This window comes from Palaemon carinicauda, chromosome 30 (assembly GCF_036898095.1).
Source record: "Palaemon carinicauda isolate YSFRI2023 chromosome 30, ASM3689809v2, whole genome shotgun sequence".
NCBI lineage: Eukaryota > Metazoa > Arthropoda > Malacostraca > Decapoda > Palaemonidae > Palaemon > Palaemon carinicauda.
In genome coordinates, this window is record NC_090754.1 from 60,642,089 (window position 1) to 60,662,434 (window position 20,346).

Below are 20,346 nucleotides of genomic sequence, written 5' to 3' on the forward strand. Positions count from 1 at the left end.
GCTCTGCTTCTGAAATTTCTTATCAAATTTTGTATGAGGTCTATGCTCCTTCTTAGGGGACCAATAATAATCTTGGACAAAAAATCAATGTCATTTACTTTGGAGGGATATACAATGTGTGCCAGTGCTGCATGCCCTTGAAAGGCAGAAATACTCATTTTAATATTTTCTATGTCATAAAAAAATTTTCTCTTATAGCTGTCATCAAATACCTTACCTTCAGGCCAGAAATTCAACTTTGGAGTATTAATTAATTTAAAAAAGTCTGAGAACTCCTTATTTTGACTACTAACAAAGAATTTATCACTGTTATCACTATGGCCTTCACTGAAAGTTAATGCTACTAGTGAATTATTCAATTGAATTTTCCATTCTCTATGAAAAGATGGTTCAGCTTTGAAATTGGTGGAAATATATGAAGGAATGGGTTTATGGAAGGTAAGAAGGTTGAAATCCTCGTAATCACTTTCATCTCCATTATCATAAAAGGAAAAGAGGTCTAAATTTGCACTTTCAGGTAATTCAGGTGATCGTCTCGAGCGCTTAGTAGGAGGGGGAGCCTCATTCTTCTTAGCAGGTGAACCACTTCTGCCGAGATGAATGTTTTAATATCAGTGAATTGTTTACCATAGATTAATTTAAATGTTTGTTCAACAGGTATAGTAAATATGGACAGCAGCGGACCTAGAAGGCTGAAGTCAGGCAATGGGGTTCACGACTCAAATAGCCCTCTTAGGTTAATTCAGTGCCATATTTAAGTGAATGATAAGTTTATATCTGTTATTATTAATAATCTAGACCTGCCTCATATGTAACCCTTATCAGATCGCCCCCCAGGGCCTAGGCTAGTGTCGATAGGTTTAAAGTGAGAAATGTAAACTCGAACTTACCTGTGGTCTAGCCTACTGCCTATAAAGCTGCGTGCTTTTGATGTGTCAGGCAAGCAATTTGTTTTGTATACCTAGTTATTATTTTGTTATATATATAAATTGGAGTATTTAGTTTGTTTACTCCAATTATTCATGTTGTAATCATGCACATGCTTTGCTTAAGCTACTTACGCTGTTCGGAAATGCCTGCTCTAAGCATTCAAATCATAACAAACTTACGTATGGGGGCCGCCATTTGCATTTGTGACGTCATGAGTCTAAATCAGCTGCTTTCCATATGACGTTTTCGTTGTAAACAGAATTTAAAACCTTACCTTTTCTGAATAATTTTCATGAGTTTGATTCTGTTGGAGTAACATATTTACAATATCATAATTTGAAGGCATTTCACTAACTGCAGTCGATTGTGTTCGTTTCTCGTTACTGATTACGTTCTCCTCTTCGCTGGAGTCTTCGCTAAGCCGATGCACCTCCACGGAGGTAAGAATTTGCCTAGCCATAATTAAGCCGTGGGTTGAGATATTACTCTGGTTGCTGAGTGCAGAATAATGAAAACCAGCAAATATATGTTGGGAGCAGCGGGCGGGAAATTAGGAGAACGTTCTGTGCCGAAGTCAACTTCAGAAATGTGACCCCCATTGCCGAGTCAACCCGCTCGTCCCTGGTAACTCCGCCCAAGGGGGCGTGGTTTAGGGCTCGCGCCGCCGCTTGCGGGGGGGGGGGGGGGGGGGGTGTGTGTGTGTGTGTGTGTGTGTGTGTGTGTGTGTTTCCCGGGGGGGCATGTATAAGCTACCACTGGTGAGTCCGGAAGGTTGAGACCTCCCTCTCCAGAACTAAGACTTCCTGAACCATCTCTGCTTTATTGGAAAAATAAAATAGCAATTTTGAATCTGACAAGAAGGATAGGCAAGGGAGTACACCACAAGGGGGACAGTTTAATGTGAGCTTTTGCTGCGCTATGCTGAAGGTTAATTTCAGCATCATTCTTACACCAAGCAATTGTTGCCTTGTAATTTTCCTCTGTTCCCTTTGGAGACTTTGCACTTAGCTGTCAAATCTTCAATCCTCTTCAACTATACTTTATTTTACTTCATATTCTTATACCAAAACAAAAACCTTAGTTCTAAGAGCATCCAATTATGTGACACAGAGGTCTTGTGAAGTTACACTAAGAAAATGAAGTTGAAAGGGCTCCAAAAGGCACTAGAAGAATCGGAAGACCCAGGCCTAAATGGTTGAGTATTATGAAGCGTGAAGTAGAGGATGAATGGAGAAGCATTGATTTAAAAGCTCAAGATAGACGACTGGCGAAATCTAACCAAGAACCCTTTGCGTCAATAGGCGTGGGAGGAGATGATGCTGATGAATTATTTGACGGGTAATCTTCAGCACCCTAACGAATCATGTGTATTTCATTATGTATCTATTTACACAAACACTGCTTATGCCAAATATTTGAAAAATCAAAAATTTTAAGTAATTTGTATTTTTCCTAACAGTACTTACCTCAAACTACTTTCTTATGAGTATCTGGGATCTCCTCCCAACCGACCAGAATTTTGTGTAGTTTACCCTACTCCCGTTTTCTAGGCGGGGTAACACGCACCCAGAGACGACCCAGGGTCAGAGAGCATGCTTGCTCAGGTCTCGATCTCCAGCAAGTTTTTGACAGATAGGTTTCTACTAAGTCCTGTAAGGCACTCGGGGTAGAATGAGCGGGCCATAACCTGAAAGTAGTTCGAGGTAAGTACTGTTAGGAAAAATACAAATTACTTAAAATTTGTGATTTGTTCCAACATGGAGTACTTACCTCGAATTACTTTCTTAGGAGACTTATACCTTAGGAGGTAGGAGTGTCCCACAGGACACAGACCGTGATGAGGAGAGAAAAAGGGGAACCTAGATAGGAGGCTAGGTTCTGCTGACGCCCCAAGAGAAAACACGAGAAATAAGGAAAACTGCCCAAAAAACTATCTTAGTGTCTACGTAACTCACCTCTGTAAAAATCCTTGGAGACGTATTCATTCACTGACGGTGTATCTCATGGCAGTTAAAGGATTTTAGGGTCATTTCAGGGAAGGTAATAAGAGAAAAAAGGGGGTAAGGAAAGAACCTGTGTCTCTTGGACTTCCTGCCCGTGGTTTTCCCTGGGGATACACCTTTAAATCTTTTGAAGCGCGGAAATAACGGGACCGAGAGAGAATCCGTCCAGGGATCTCCTCGAATACTCCTTCAAGTAGTGAGTGGTGAAGGTTGACTGACTAGCCCATGTACCTGCCCTCAGGATTTGGCCAACTGCCATGTTCTTCTTAAAGGCCAACGAAGTACTAGGCCCTTTGATATCGTGGGGTCTAGGCTTCCCCGGAAGAGGAACCCCTGCACTACTGTAGGCTTTCATGATCACCTGCCGTAGCCAGAAGGAGATCGTATTCTTGGAGATTGACTTCTTTACTAGTCCTGAGGAGACGAACCGACTCTTGATTTCAGGTTGAAGTCTGGCTGTCCTCTCTAAGTACTTCCCTACCGCTCTGACATTGCACAGAAGCAAGTCCATCGGGTTGTCCGAACGAGGGATTGCTGGCACTGAAAATCCTTCAAACCTGGGGTCCCAGACTGCTGGATTCTGGGTCTTGGCCACGAAGGATGGTACAAACCTGAAGGTAGCTTCACGCCAGCCCTTCGAGTGTGACACCTCGTACGACAGTCCATGAATCACTCCTACCCATTTTGCTGATGCCAGCGCTAACAGAAAAACTGTCTTGAGGGTGAGCTCTCTGTCCAAGATGTCCTTGAAGGGTTTGAAGGGAGGTTCTGACAGCATCTTCAGGACTCTAGCCACGTCCCACTGGGGCACCCTAACGGCCTGAGGGGGGCACAATTGCTCGAAGCTCTTGATGAGCATCGAGATGTGTCTGGAGGTACCCAGGTCGATGCCCTTCAGGAGGAAGACTTGTCCCAGGGCAGCCCGGACTCCTTTAATGGCTGGGATGCACATGTTCCCCTCGTCCCTGAGATAGACTAGGAAGTCCGCTATCTCCGGGATGGAGACCTGCAACGGCTTGATGTTCTTCGAGACGCATCACTTAGTGAAGGTAGCCCATTTTGCCTGGTATACTGCGTCTGACGAACGTCTCAGGTACCCTGACATCCTTGTTGCAGTCTTCGCCGAATACCCTTCCTTCCTCAGGAGACGCTCGATAACCTCCACGCGTGAAGGCAGAGGGACCGAGCGTTTTCAAAGAAAGTGCGGTTGCCGGAGAAGGTCTGGTCTGTCCGGAAGGGGCCAAGGTGGAAGGTGCGCTAGTTCCTTTAGATCCGCGAACCACTCCCTCTCTGCCCTTTCCAGGGCGCTACCAAAGTCATACACAGGTTGTCCGCTCGCCTCACCCTGTTGAGGACTTGCCAGAGCATCCCGAAGGGAGGGAAGGCGTAAACGTCGAGGTTATCCCAAGGGTGTTGGAAGGCGTCCTCGAACGCCGCCCCCGGATCTGGCACAGGAGAACAAAACACGGGGAGCTGTGCGTTCAGTCTCGTGGCGAAGAGGTCCATCACTGGCGAGCTCCACTTCTGAATGAGAGTCTTGGCCACTTTCGGGTGCAAGGACCACTCAGTCCCTACCACTTGACCCATTCTGCTGAGGCCGTCGGCCGAGATCTTGATCTGCTCTATTTCGGCCCATTCCAGAAACTCCAACATGAGGTCGCACAGCTCCTTTGATTTAAATCCTCCTTGCTTCTTTATGTAGGCCACCACCGTGGCGTTGTCGCACATCAGTGCCACGGTGTTTCCCCGGAGCCGATGTACGAACTCTAGACACACTCTTCGCACTGCCATCATTTCTAGTACATTTATGTGCAGGTTCTTCTCTTCGGCTAACCATCTTCCTCTTGCTGTGCTGTTGATGAAATGAGCACCCCAACCCTCCTTGGATGCGTCCGTGAACAGGAGCATCTCCGGAGGGTTGGCTGCGAAGGGCATCCCCTTGAGGGTGTTCGATCTGTCGTGCCACCAATCTAGGACTTCCTTTGTCTCCGGGGATATCGGGACCACCTTGTGCGGGGAGTCTCTCTGGTTCCAGGTCTCCTTCAGGTTCCATTGTACTCCCCTGAGTTTGAGTTTCCCCTGTGGGACTAGCTTCTCCAATGACACGAGGTGGCCTATCAGTCTCTGCCAGTCCTTGGCTCTCCTGGGCTGGTCCGACAGGAAGGGCCGAAGGATCTGGTCCAAGTTGTCCAATCTCTCCGCAAAAGGGAAGGCTCTCGACAACCGGGAGTCCAGGACCATCCCGAGGTAGTTCATCCTGGTGGAGGGTATCAGTTGGGACTTCTCCAGGTTGATGATGATACCCAGGACGTTGCAGAACTGCAGGAGCTTCGCGCCTAGCTCCCTCAGTACTTCTTCCCTTGAGGCTGAAAGCAACAACCAGTCGTCCAGGTACCGAATCAGGCGGATACCCTGTTCGTGTGCCCAGGCTGACACTGTTGCGAAGACCCTCGTGAAGACCTGAGGGGCTGTGGACAGACCGAAGCAGAGGGTCTTGAACTGCAACGTTTGGGTACCCCATTTTACCCTTAGGTACTTCCAGCAGGAGAGGTGAACAGGGATTTGGAAGTATGCGTCCTTGAGGTCTATGGACATCATGAAGTCTCCCTCCCTCAAGGCCGCTAGGACCGACTTCGGAGTGTCCATCTTGAAGTCGGTCTTGCACACGAACCTGTTGAGGGCTGTGAGGTCTATGAATGGTCTCCAGCCCCCTGAAGGGCAACCTGTACCCTTCTTTCAGAACTGTTACGGTCCACGGATCTGCTCCGTGGTCTCGCCATGCTTGCCAAGAACGTTTGAGGCATCCCCCCACCTGAGGCTTCGGCAGGAGTAGGGGGCCTCTCTCCCTATCTCCTTCGAGAGGCGCGGCCTGAACGATCTCTTCTGGCGGCCGAATAGGAAGGCCTGAAGGCTGACTGCGCAGCAGGCGTTCCTCTACGGGGGGTCTGTGAAGGCTGATGCCAGGGCGTCGTAGGGGCGTCTCTCCTGGGCTGGCTAGGTGAGGCGCGAGGAGGGAGAGAGACGTCGGAGGGTTTCCTTCCATGGGCAGGTCTTCTCGCTGGAGGGGGTCTGGGTTCTCCCGCATCCTTTAGCTTCCTGACCCTCTCTACTGTCTCCTCCACCGCCTTCAGGGGGAACACTGAGTCGTCCCACAGGGGCAGGCTCCTCAGGGACCTCGCTTCTCTGTTCGGGAGCCTCCTGACGAGCTTGCTGAGCACAGTGTCCCTCTTCCGCAGTATCCAATTGGCGGCCTGCGCGATGGACTGGTAGGATAGGAACTCTAGGGCCTTACCTCCCGAGCTAATCAGCTCCTTCAGCAAGGCCTGGTTCTCTGGGACTGCGAGGTCGTGCGAAGACTGAAACCCCACTAGCGTGGAGGCCCACCAATCTAGCCACGATGATATGTGCACCAGGTCCTTGGCCAGCTCCTACATCATGGACGTTTCCGAGGGGAGAAACAAACCGGGGTAGTGGTAGCCCTCTCCTCTGCAGCCCCTTGTCCCAGGATGGCGACTGCTGGCTCCACCTACAGGGACCCGCGCTGTGTCCTTCGGAAAGGTAGAATCGGCTCTGGGTCTTCAGGCCCTGGAGAAGTTTGGAGGCGCTCTGGCTCTTGGGAGCTTCCGCGTGGTTGGCCACGATCCTGTCAACGTGTGCCATACCCAGCCTAACATCCTTAGCCAAAGGAAGGGCTAGTGAGGGCCTCTGTTGCACAGATGCATCCACCAGCCTGCTGAGGCTCGAGAGCCAAACTTCGTCAGTGGAGGGCTCAGGTTCGTCCAGCCTGTGGTGATGCCTAATGAGGCCTATCACCCTCCTGTAGGCCAAAACTTGCGCTGCCGAACCTTCTACACCGTCATCTACATTCTCCGTTGGACGCTCCGCTGCTCGTGACGGAGGACCTCCGACGGGGGTAGCTGCATGGGGAGGAGGCATCTTCCTGGAGTGGTCCAGTCTCGGCGGTTCAGGGTGTAGGATGGGCATCGCTGCAGGGACGGAGGCCTCCGTACTGGACTTCTCTCTTCTTCCGGTGGTCCAGGGGTCTGCGGGCTTGCCCGTAAAGGGAAGGAGTCTCTCTCGTTCCGGACACGACTCGTCAATGATTTTGAGGCCGGGATGCAGCTGCCAGACTGAAGGGTCCGCTGGGCGGATGGAGTCGGAACCTTGGCAGACTTATGCCTGTCCCTTGGGGCCTGAAGAGACGACTCCCTCCATCCATCATATCTGCCGCTGGTGACAAATCTCGCTGGCAAGCGGGCCCTAGGGAGCCATCCCGAGGTGCTCAGGACTGCTGATGCCTCCAGGAGTTGGCTACGTGGGATGGCGACCAGCACCCATTCTTCCTACGGCGAGTCACTTCTCCTATACTTCCTCCTGGGGGATCTAGAGCGCCTACCCATGTGGTGGGATCTGGAACAGGATCGTGAGCGAGAGCGTCTCCTACGGGACCTATCTCGCTGTCTCCTATGGTCCCCCGGGGCTCCGTCTTTTAGGACCTCACTGAAGGGCCTGAGTAGCACCGCGTTGCTGGTGGATCCGTGTTCGGTCGGCAACAAAGGCTGGATCGATGACACAATCCCACTATCAGGTAAATCAGACTCCTGGGGAAGGGCCACAGGCCTCTTCCCGCAACTGACTTACCTCGTCCCCTACACTGGGTAGGGGAAGGCGGCAGAGAGACTCTGTCCGAAGAAACGCCGGGCGAAGCAAGAGACGAAGAGACACTCGGTTTCCTAGGGGATTTCCTAGAGGATTTCTTCTTGGTGCCGTAGCGCACCCACTGCACCTCGTTCCAGGACTCGCACTCTGGACACGTGGCTGTAGGGGAACACACTGCCCCTACACGAAGAACACAAGGAGTGCGGGTAAACTTCAGGCTTAGAGAGGAAGGCGCCACACGATTTACCGGCCATAGGCCCAGGCCAATGACGGGGATGCTCCATAACACACTAGTAAGGCACCGCGAGACACAGGAACACAGAGGGAAAAGGATAAGGAAGAGCACAAAGGGACCACGTGGGAACCGCGTGAGACACAAAGGATCGCACTGGGTAAGAGAGAGCGTCGGGATGTTATCCGCGACGCGACCAGAAACTTACTGAAGATCAAGATCTGAGCAAGCATGCTTTCTGACCCTGGGTCGTCTCTGGGCGCGTATCACTCCGCCAGAGGTTACCCCGCATAGAAAACGGGAGTAGGGTAAACTACACAAAATTCTGGTCGGTTGGGAGGAGATCCCAGATACTCCTAAGAAAGTAGTTCGAGGTAAGTACTCCGTGTTGGAACAAGTAAAAATTTTTTTTCTGCTGAATAGGTTTGTATGCTATATAGGGGAGATAAGAAATGAAGAGAAGACAATAACAACACTAATATACTTACATGTGATGGAATATCATCTGAATTACTTGGAAAGTATACACAATTACGACACATCTTGGCAACAATATCTTCACGAAAGACGACTATTTCTTGGGTGCAATAAAGAATCCGGCATGGACTGCATACAAAATTTGAATTTGGAACTTTTTTCCTAATTTCTTCCGTCACATACTTCGGCAGTGGAGGCCTAGGAAAAATATAACACATCTATGATAGTTAAATGTATATAATATTTACAATAGAAATGTGTTAATGGTTATATAGTGCCCTAAATACAGGTTAGTCACCACTCACCTTGGAAATATGTTACTAGGACCTGGATCGCCTGGTCCAGGAACAAAAATGAATCTTGAGTGTTCAATTAGAGGTGGGAACTCCTTAATAAGGTCTCCCAGTGTAGAAAAGGCTTGTCTCATATCAACTGCCTGTAAAGAGAAAGACAAAGAATGAAACATCTTGTGTGGTAAAAAAAATGCAATCTAAAATCAAGTGCATTTGGTACTGCAATTATCTAACTGTTTTATTTAAATTTCACCATACTCTTTCATTCCACAAATATACAAACATTAAAGCTACTACGTTATAACCTGCCTTTTCAACTTGTCAAACATGTCAGCAAAGATAAAAATTTTTAAAAGGTAATTTACAAGAGCTTAAGGAAGGAAAGGAATGCTACCTCTATCATATATCTTATATGGCAAACTAAGTCCTTTAATAGGAGTTTGAAGAGATGTGCCTTGGAAGGTTACTGCTAAGTAGAGAAGTCATGACTTGCTTTCCTCTATCTTTCGATCGCTTCATCAATCTCCTAGTGTGGGAATAGAGTCTTAATCTATTGAATTGTGCTGGTGAAAAGATTTAAGGCTTATCTGTGCTCTAACCTTCTCCCTAGTTTTGAGATCATTGCATCTCTGCTTTCAAGTAACCAGTTGGTCCACCGGTTGGTGGACTGGTGAGCCAAAAAGGTGACAGCTTTGGCTCCCAATAAAACCAAGCCCATAAACTTTCTTTTCTTCTAAGGGATCACTATATTCTTGAGGGGTGAAGTACGACGCAGCACCCGACTAGTGGTCCAAGTTGACCATGAAGGTGGCTTCCAAGGCAGTCAATTTAGACGAGGAAACTATTGAGCTCTCGGTGCCTTTACCTGTTTACTGAGATGCCAGGGGTCAACATTGTGATACCCACAGAAATTTGTAGGATAGAAGGGCTTGATTCCTTGGGAACGTAGAGATCCTTTGATTGGACAGAGTTGGGAGTAGGATCTTATCTGTGCTCTGATTGTTGATGCTCTCAATCGCTTCTTTGGCTAGTTCAAACCAGGGAAGACCTAATGAAACCTTTGAACCTTAAGGGGTACCAAAGCGCCTGTCAATGGCAATTTTTCCTCCTTTAACTGGGTTTCATAATGCTTCTCCTATGTTAATTTATTCCTTAATCAGGGCTAAATCCTTCACAGAGGTAGATCCAATTTCAGAGTTTTCTGCCTCTGCCAGTGTGGGCCCTTGATCTAGACTTATAGTGTCTATGGATTCCCTTAATTCGTCATCAAGTCGAGGAAGCAATCTTTCAAAGCGCCCTCTGTCACCTCTAGAACCATTATCCCTAAGGGCTTCCCTAGATCTATTTCTAGCCTTGGATGATTGGGCTATTCCCTGTACCTCTGAAGGGCTCACACTGTCTTCTTGGAAAAATGCCCTTCGTTGGTCTAGAGAATACCTCTTGAAGAGGTAGTCAATGAGGAAATGTGATAGGCACTATGACCATGTTCCTGCAGTGACTGTCTGTTCCATGCCTGTCCCTCTTTGAGATAACTCTTCCTCAGTGGGTATTACATCAACCGACGCCGAAACCAGTGGTTAACCATCCTGAACCGGTAATTTCTTTCTCATAAGATCATTTCCTGGTGTGAGAACGAGCGTGCTCATACTGTCATTTTTGGGCTCAAGCTATGGCGTCCTGATGGAAGGTTCCTTTTTGGTAGCTTCCTTGGGTATATAACTACTAAGATATTCCCAGAGAATTTAACCACAGGTTATCACAGAATTCTAACTTCTGGAGCGAGTATCCTAAAGGTTTCCCTTCTAAGACATCGTATATCAACAGGGGACGCATGTTTTAACGCGCCACAAAGCTATCTACACCCCAAACAGAGTTAACACTTCGGTGTGTAAGGGCGGAGAATAGCTGGGAGCCGTTCCACAGCTAATCTCGTTCGTGGCTACTTTTGGTACTCAAGACGTAAACAAACGGGCGCCATTGCTAAATGACGTCACGTCCGTCCTCATCCTTCTGCTAGTAGCTCGCCTATCTTAGACGGATTTTCCCTACGTTCTTTTTATCAACCTGCATCTTCGTCATGTCGCTACCTTCGGCCTCGCCTTCTTCTGGAAAGTTGAGTACAAGGTTCCAGTATTGTTTAATTAAGCTCTGACCGTAAAGTAAATGTTACTTTTCGAGATAATTGATGTTTTGTGGCAGAGCTGTGCCTCAACCGGACCCGCCATTTTATGGCGTCGTTGTTGTTCTGCATGCCTTATTTAGTTAGCCTCAACAACGTTTTCCGGCCTTATTAACTAATCGATACTATTAGTTTATTTAGTCTTCATAGCTAGGAACTTTTATATCGTGTTTTGACGCTTTATTATCGGTCATCGACTGACCCCATACCAGTTGGCTACTATAGCCCCCAGGCCAGAGCGCCTATATCAGTGTTCATGCATGATATTTTTACAGTGATCCTAGGCTTACTTATGAAGATAGTGGCATTATTTTACAATACTTTTGACTGTGATGCAAGTGTTTTCGCCTTCAGGGACCATATAGGGGACAGGTTAGATAGTGTGTCTTTCTAACCTAACCTACAAGTAGGACCCCTATATGCTTCCTTCATCCCCTGCCTTAGGGCATCCCCTCTGTGTAGCCTTGCTCCCCCTACCACGTAAGGGGATCAAGCTCATATCAGAGTATTTTATCGCCTCTCTGTCCTCCCTAAGGGAATGATCCCCCCTTTAGGGTTGCGTCCGAGAGTGAGGAACGGCTAGTCCTTCCTCTATTGCTGGGGCTAGGTCTCCGACCTTTCCTGCAATAGCGATACGTCTTCCATCCTTCCTAGTTCAGGATGTAACATCCCTGCTCTAGGTTAGGTTTTGGAGGGGTTAGTTCTGTTCCTTGCTGAAACGATACCCATGCACCGTTTTCAGACAAGCTGCCTTACCTTAGGCTAAGGAGTGCCCTCCCTTCCTCAGTGGCCGCTCTGGTACAGAACCCCCTCCACGGAAGACCCTTCTCTTCTCCCCTCCCCACCTATCTCTTGTATGGCCTAGCCTATACTTAGGTTAGTCTATACCCATCTGTCCCCTGTCCTACAACTCCTCCTTAGGGTGGAGTGATAGGGCTACCTTGAGCTCCTGTGTGCAGTCCGCTCTGGTACATATACCCTTCATAGTGTCCTATGGGGTTAGCCACTGGATGCGTTCTGTCAGCAGGGGTCCCCCCCCCACGCTCTTGGGTGTCCCCTAGCCCTCCCTTGGACTACCTTAGCTCCCGGTCTTCTGCGGCCCCTGCTTCTGGGTGATAGGGTCAGCCTCTATCATGGGTACACCCACTCAGGTGGGATGTCTGGGGGTCCGTGGCCGGACCCCTACATCCCTCCTTCTGTCTCTTTCACTATCCGGGTGCCGGTCCCTTGCCGCCTCCACTGTCGGTGATACCCACCTCCTACCTTGGTGACTTATCCCTTTACCTCTGGGCCGCCAGTCCTCCGTGTGCCGGGGGACTGCCGCCTGCCGCCGGCTTCCAGCTGATGGCTCTCCCTCCTTCCTCATAGCTTGGTCGTCCATCCGCCGGCCGGCCCCTGGAGTGCCGGCAGTCCGGTTCTGCTATAACCATCCTTGTTCCTGTCACCAAGCCGGGAACCTCCGGCTGCCGGAGTCGCCGCTCCCTCTGCCGGCGTGCCGCCGCTGTGCCGGCGGCCGCCACCCTGGTATTACTCTTGACTTCTATATTGTCTTCCCTAATGCCAGAAACTCTGCTGGAGCGGTCTCCGGCGTTCCGGCGGTCTGCCAGAGCCTTCCGGAGGCGTCAAGGCGACTTGCACCCCCTTCTACTAGCTATCATCTGATATTGATAGCCCTACACTGCAACCAGATGACTTGTTTACGTAAATGGATCGGTATCTTATTACCGTTCTATTGGTAATCATGCTGTCTTCTTGCATATCACAGATTTCCAGCATGCTGTGTGTATCTTAGCACGGCTGGTTGCCGGAAACCGTTACCCTATGGGATCTTTTAGTCCCCTATTCTGGAACTGAGTGGCCTCAGTCCCAACCTTATATCCTTGACAATTCCCAATAGAATTCTATCTGCCCTACGGACTTTCTATATTGAATTCTATCCTGTGCCTTCGGTCACTTCGGATTGTCCACGGATGAAGGTTACGGTACCCAGCCGGGCGGGATGCACGGAGTATGTACCTATCCTATCTCAGCCCTTCCTCTGTGCATCACACCCTTTATCAAGTTAAAATTAATGATTAATATTAACTTTAGTTTAAGAGTCATTCTTATGACCCCCCCCATACTCATACTCTCTTTCTTTTACAGGAGGAGCAGATGAAATGTGATCACGACTTCTGCGCCGTGAAATGCCCGCACTTCTACGGGCATACGGCGTGTAGGACCCACGCCCCTTGTGCCAACAAGAAAGGGGATTTGAAGTTCTGGGACCCGCAGAACTGTATGGTCTGCCAGGATCGCCTAGTCGATGCCTTTCATAATCCTCCCTCAGCGGAGGTCAGGGACACTTCTCGGGATAAGCTACGCAAGTGGGTGCGTGGCTTCCAGAAGAACGCCACTGGACCATACCTGGCCACTGAAGAAATGAGGTCCCTTCTGTTCCCAAAGACCTCCCCCGATTCTGTGGTGCCCAAAGAACTGATCCCCACCGTCCAGATCACGGTGGAACCAGACGCAGTCATGGCCCAGTCCATGCACGAGTGTCACCTGGATTCCGAGAACGACGAACATATGTCGGATATTTCGGAGGGCACGGAGAAGACCCTTATGGCCTAAGGTGCGGAAGATGAAGAGGACCAGGTGGAATACACCGAGTCGGAGCAGGAGGTCGCTCCGCCTTCCATCACCGCCCCTACTCCTACACCGACGGAAGTGTCTCTCCCGTCTACCTCCGCTACCCCGGAACCCATTCCATCCGCTGGAGGGTTGGGGAGGTCACTCCCACCAAAAACAGGCTCAAGGCACATGGTCTCCCCTATTCAAGACGTTTCACATCAACATCTTGGAGGCCATGGCGGTCCTTCTAACTCTGAAGAAATTCTCCCCGCCTCCCTCGATCCATATTCGTCTAACCCTAGACAACTCGGTGGTAGTTCGATGTCTCAATCGCCAAGGCTCAAGATCGCCCCAGATAAATCAGGTGCTTCTGACAATCTTCGGTCTGGCAGAGAAGAAGAAATGGCACCTGTCTGCAGTTCACCTACAAGGATTCCGCAACGTGACGGCGGACGCTCTATCTCGGACAAGCCCGATAGAGTCGGAATGGTCTCTGGACGCAAGATCATTCTCCTTCATCTCTCACCAAGTCCCAGAACTTCAGATCGATCTCTTCGCAACGAGCAACAACAATCAACTTCCTCGGTATGTGGCCCCGTACGAAGACCCAAGGCAGAAGCAGTGGACACCATGTCACTGGACTGGAACAGATGGTCCAAGATCTACCTGTTCCCTCCAACCAACCTTCTGCTGAAAGTCCTCTCCAAGCTGAGAACCTTCAAAGGGACAGCGGCCCTAGTGGCTCCCAAGAGGCCCCGGAGCAACTGGTACCCCCTGGTCCCGGAGCTGCAGCCCACGCTGATCCCTCTCCCGGGCCCAGTTCTCTCCCAACAAGTACAGAAGTCGACTGTCTTCGCTTCATCATCGAAAATCAAGGACCTTCATCTCATGATTTTCTCTCCCTAGCCGCAAAGAAGAGGTTTGGGATCTCGAAGAAAAGTCTAGACTTCCTCGAGGAATACAAGACCGAATCCACAAGACGGCAATACGAATCATCTTGGAGAAAATGGGTCTCATTCGTCAAGGCAAAAAATCCTAAGGAAATCACCATTGATTTCTGCATGTCCTTCTTCATTCACCTTCATGGACAGGGATTAGCAGCCAATACGATCTCTACTTGCAAATCGGCCTTGACTAGACCACTGTTGTATGCCTTCCAAATTGATCTGTCCAGCGACATCTTCAATAAACTGCCGAAAGCATGAGCTCGTCTACGCCCAGCACCCCCACCGAAACCGATCTCCTGGTCATTGGACAAGGTGCTCCAATTCGCCTCCAACTTGGATAATGATTCATGCCCTCTCAAGGATCTGACTCAGAAAGTTATATTTCTCTTTGCTCTTGCTTCAGGAGCCCGAGTCAGCGAAATAGTGGCATTATCAAGGGAAGAGGGTCACATCCTGTTTACTGATTCAGGAGACATTACCCTCTCCCCGGATCCGACGTTTCTCGCCAAAAACGAATTACCCACCAAAAGATGGGGCCCCTGGAGAATATGCCCCCTGAAGGAAGATGCCTCTCTATGCCCAGTAGAGAGCCTCAAGGTCTATCTTCGCAGAACTTCGAACTTTGGTGGAGGCCAACTCTTCAAAGGAGAAACATCGGGCAGCGACCTGTCACTGAAACATCTAAGAGCGAAAATCACCTACTTCATTCGCAGAGCGGATCCTGACAGTACACCCGCCGGTCACGATCCTAGAAAAGTTGCATCGTCTCTGAATTTCTTTCAGAGTATGTACTTCGAAAGCCTGAAAAGCTTCACAGGCTGGAAGTCCTCGCGTGTTTTCTTCAAACATTATGCGAAACAAGTGCACGAAGTCAAACATTTTGTGGTAGCCGCAGGTAGTGTTATGAAACCTGCACCTAACTCTGCATAGAACAGCGAGTTACTTGGGACTCTAACTCTTCGGGTGCCTATGTTGACCCTCGAGCGATACGTAGTGATGTCGAAAACACTTGGTGCTTTCTTATAACTGTTCTTATCCAAGGTGAAATGTCATAGTCGTCACACAAGTGCCGCATGCCTAGAGCATGATGTGTTTTAATTAAAGACTGACGTTCCTCGAGAACGAGTGCCTACTAATAAATTTGAAATTCCCTCTCAGATTCAAGAGCAAGTCTTTATTTCTATGTACATTATAATTTACTGTAAATTAACTTTACTTATTACTGCAATTCATTTAATTTTCTGCAATTGTGAAATAAAATTCCTATTTTATTACTTGTGCGTTTCAATCCGCTCCTACTTATACTATGAAATACATGCCTGTCATAGTTTTATTATCCCCTTCCTTATGGTTCATGGAGATACTAAGGTCCTAACCCTTATTATATATTCACCTTTGCAATGTAATATTCCAATACGAATACTTACTCTTCATACCCTAGAGACGAAACTATCCTTCTCTACATACAGTGTCCAACAACCACTTGTCTGCCTTCGAGAATGTTCCGATACGAATGCCAACCATTCAGTCTCGTCTCCAAGTTCTTCAGGTTCTTCTAGCAAGGTGAATAGCCCTTCGATAACCACTTTGATCTCAGCATGGCCCGTGGGAACTTCACTGCCAAGGAGGGCAGGAAGGTTCTTCCCTACGGTTCTTTATTAAGATTACTATGCTACCTTGTTCAAAGCCTTTGGCACTTACCCAATAGGGGAAAATCTACCACGATACATTGATTCTCTGGTATTCTTCCATCAGGACGCCATGGCTTGAGCCCAAAAAACGGATTTTGAGCGAAGCGAAAAATCTATTTTTGGGTGAGATAGCCATGGCGTCCTGATGGACCCTCCCTGCTACTTCGTCCAGTTTTTAGGTCCCACCCTGCTCTGCTGTATCATGGTGATCGGCAAGCAACTGGCTTCAGGATGAGGACGGACGTGACGTCATTTAGCAATGGCGCCCGTTTGTTTACGTCTCGAGTACCAAAAGTAGCCACGAACGAGATTAGCTGTGGAACGGCTCCCAGCTATTCTCCGCCCTTACACACCGAAGTGTTAACTCTGTTTGGGGTGTAGATAGCTATGTGGCGCGTTAATACATGCGTCCCCTGTTGATATACGATGTCTTAGAAGGGAAACCTTTAGGATACTCGCTCCAGAAGTTAGAATTCTGTGATAACCTGTGGTTAAATTCTCTGGGAATATCTTAGTAGTTATATACCCAAGGAAGCTACCAAAAAGGAACCTTCCATCAGGACGCCATGGCTATCTCACCCAAAAATAGATTTTTCGCTTCGCTCAAAATCCGTTATTCCTGCGGACGAGTCTTCCTGAATCCTATCTACAGGTTGATCATGAATATGAGGGAGTGAAGGTAACCCAATATCCACTGATATATACTAATCAATTGGGGAAAGAGTGTGAGGAATTGTGATCATTCGCCTTGGAGGATGGGATGCCGGTGATGCATAAGACATTCCAAGTTTTCAATAGGCTACCAAAACCCTAAACTATGAGGTGAAAGTTAGATGAAAGAAAGGAAGCAAGAATGGAGGTAAAATAAAAGGATATAAAGCAAGTGCAATTATGGGGCAAAGGAACACAGCAAAGACCTTTAAATAATGCATAAGTACACTGTGTGAAGTTCACTGACGGCACAACCCACTTACGGGCTCTATAAATTTATGGGTTTCTGTCAAAATTTCTTTAGAAATTTGGATTCATGGTGAAAAGGCTTTATAATATAAATAAATACTAACTATAAGCTACATAGAACAAATGGAAATTATGAAAAATACAGTTGTCTATTATTTTCTTTAACTAAGTCTCCAAAGTTCAATAACATTATCTCTAGACATTGTGATAAGAAATGACTAAATAAGTAACACGTCAACAGTATGAATTTGATGTTGTATACTCTAAACTATAAGACATACATAATCCAAGGATGAAGACTGAAATTACAAGCCTTAACTTCTTGTAATATAAAAAAGGAGACAATCACTTAACCCCTGAGAAACCAAAAGAGATAAACACTTAACCCCTGAGAAACCAAGATATAAACACTTAACACTTGAGAAACCAAAAGAGACAAACATTTAACCCTTGAGAAACCATAAGAGACAAACACTCAACCCTTGAGAAACCAAGATATAAACATTTAACCCTTGATGAATCAAAAGAAATAAACACTTAACCATTGAGAAACCAAGAGACAAACACTTAACCGTTGAGAAACCAAAAATAACCGACACTTAATCCTTGAGAAACTATAAGAGACAAACACTTAACCCTTGATAAACCAAAAGAATTAAACACTTAACCCTTGAGAAACCAGGAGACAAAAACTTAACCCTTGAGAAACCAAAAGAGATAAACACTCAACTCCTGAGAAACCAGAAAACACAAACACTTAACCCTAGAAAAACCAAGAGACAAATACTTAACCCTTGAAAAACCAAAAGAGACAAACACTTAACCCTTGAAAAACTAAAAGAGACAAGTACTTAATCCTTGAAAAACCCAAAGTGACACCTACCTGCTGAGAACTGTGGCACACTGATAAGAAATTTCCACAGAATATGAAAGCTGATGGTGGAAACTGGGCATACCCATTAAACAAAACCCTCAGCTTTTCTACTACCTGTGAATTGAATTAATAATCGATTACTCATACTATAAGAATAGGGGGAGAAGAAGCAGGTAATGACAAAAGAGAAAAATACTATAGGTTTACCAACTAATCTAAGAATTATTCTTAAGAAAATAAAAATTAATATAATACCTGACAAAAAAAACAATATACAATTTGTTATACTATTATTATTATAATTACTATTATTACTAGCTAAGCTATAACCCTGATTGGAAAAGCAGGATGGCATAAGCCCAAGGGCTGCAACAAGGAAAAATAGCCTAGTGAGGAAAGGATATAAGGAAATAAATATAAGGGAAGTATAAAACAATTAGAATAAAAGATTTTAAGAACAGCAATAACATTAAAGTACTGTACATCTTTTATGTATAATCTTGATAAAAAATTTTCATGACCAATATCTTTTCAAAATGTACAAGCAGAAAACATTGTTAGTCCCTACATGTGATACAAAAGATTGAGTCTGTGTCTCCTAGTAACAGCTTAATCACCAAACGTTTGGCACATATTAGTGTTTTAAAACCAGAAAAAGCCTTTTTGATCTTTTTCTAAATGTTACTAACAAAGGCCTAATTAAAAATTCAAACACTATATACTGGAGCTGGAAATGTTGGACCATATCTGACTACATCGAAAAATAATGAAATAATGAAGTTTGTTGCACAAAGAGCTGATCATCTTCAGAGGGCAATCTAACACCAGCTAGTTTCCTGGAGGGTATAAGTAAGAGAAAAAATTGGATTTTATTTTTAATATTGGAAAGCTCACTTGATCAATAGCATGTTGACACCTGGGTATGAATCCTCAAAATATTTCTCATCCTCTGTGCATTGATTGAATGAGAGCTAGCTCCACTACAGAAAATTAATAACAATAAAAAATAAAATAATAATTGTACTATAGGCAAATCCATTCCTAGATGGAACTCAAATCCTTTACCTTGATCTTATCCAGCCACACATCAGAAAGAATGACCATCATGGCATCTTTATTATCTTGCTCCGCCTGCTGAAGTTTCAAGTTATTCTTTGCACAAGTGTCTCCTGGTCCACCAAAATAATTTATGTTACCCAAATACGCTCTGTATTAAGAAAAAAGTAACACTAACTTCACATTATTATAAATATTATTCATGTCTTGCATACATCTCAATGAATAAAAAATAAAAAGAGCCCTTAACTTATTAAAACAAATGGTGGACTGAAAAAGAAAGTGAATGAGCTTCAAATAAAAATGAATCCATGGATTCTGTAGCCATGTCAGTTCAGTAAATAGCTTACTAAAATTATATGGGTTCATTATGTGAAAAATATAAAATTCTATATGCAATTTGTATTTTTTCAACACATACAAGACTGATTTTCCTACATCCAACATATATAAAGCTGACTTAGTGACACAGCCAGGTGAATTGAATTCCTCCTAATACTGTACAGTAAACAAACAGGAATAGGAACGACAGTTAATATGACAAATTCGTATGTAATTTTTATTTTTTCCAATTATACAAACCTTAGCTATCTAATATGGGTTTTAACGAGGGTTTACTACCCAACCGCTAGTTAGCGGGGGGGTAGGGAGGGTAGCCTGCTACCACCCCCCCTCACACTCACCCGTGCTGAGTTCACTTTGCTTAGAGGTAAGACTTCATGGGGGATAGGGCTGGCAGGCAAGTTTGATTAAATAGCTAAGGTTTGTATAGTTAGGAAAAATACAAATTACCTACGAATTTGTCATTTGCTCCATAACTGAAATACAAACCACGCTATTTAATATGGGTGACTCACCCCTTAGGAAGGGTGGTACGACAGAGGAAAAATTGAGTTCTTGTTGACAAGAAGTACTTGAGTACCTACTCACAGATGGCGCTGTTGTGTACACCCCCACCTGTATAGCGATCGCTGGCGTATCCCGACCGTAGATTTCTGTCGGGCAACAGAGTTGACAGCTACATGATCATCGGGTAAGATTAATATTGAAAACTTTATTTTTTACTTTAATATTCTAACATTTTAATATTTGTGCCTGTTTTAGTTTAGTACTGTATGCATTAAGTTAAAGGGAAGGTTTTAAAAGTCTACATGTTGTAACCTATCATTTTTTTTTTGTTTAAAATTTACATTTACGTACGTAAAACACACACACACACACACACACACACACACACACACACTCTCTCTCTCTCTCTCTCTCTCTCTCTCTCTCTCTCGTAAATTGTTTTCCTGCTTTGCTACGTACAGTATGTACTGTATGATTTTATATAGATAGGGTAAATAATATTTGTAATAACATATTTTCTAAAAGCTTTTACTGTAAATATCATTACAGTGATACCTCGGTACTCGACCATAATCCGTTCGAG

At 46.1% G+C, this 20,346-nt stretch overlaps 1 protein-coding gene across 2 annotated transcripts in view; it reads right to left on the reverse strand.

The window, feature by feature from the left end:
- The window catches only part of PolE2 (DNA polymerase epsilon subunit 2), a 149,581-nt gene that overhangs the window by 55,419 nt on the left and 73,816 nt on the right, over positions 1-20,346 (reverse strand). For both annotated transcript variants that reach the window (XM_068353918.1, XM_068353917.1), the window contains exons 7-10: positions 18,924-19,065; positions 17,868-17,972; positions 8,607-8,737; positions 8,313-8,499 (exon numbers count right to left, since the gene is read on the reverse strand). In XM_068353918.1, the coding sequence (XP_068210019.1) occupies positions 8,313-8,499; positions 8,607-8,737; positions 17,868-17,972; positions 18,924-19,065 (565 nt within the window). The remainder of the gene's footprint in view (positions 1-8,312; positions 8,500-8,606; positions 8,738-17,867; positions 17,973-18,923; positions 19,066-20,346) is intronic.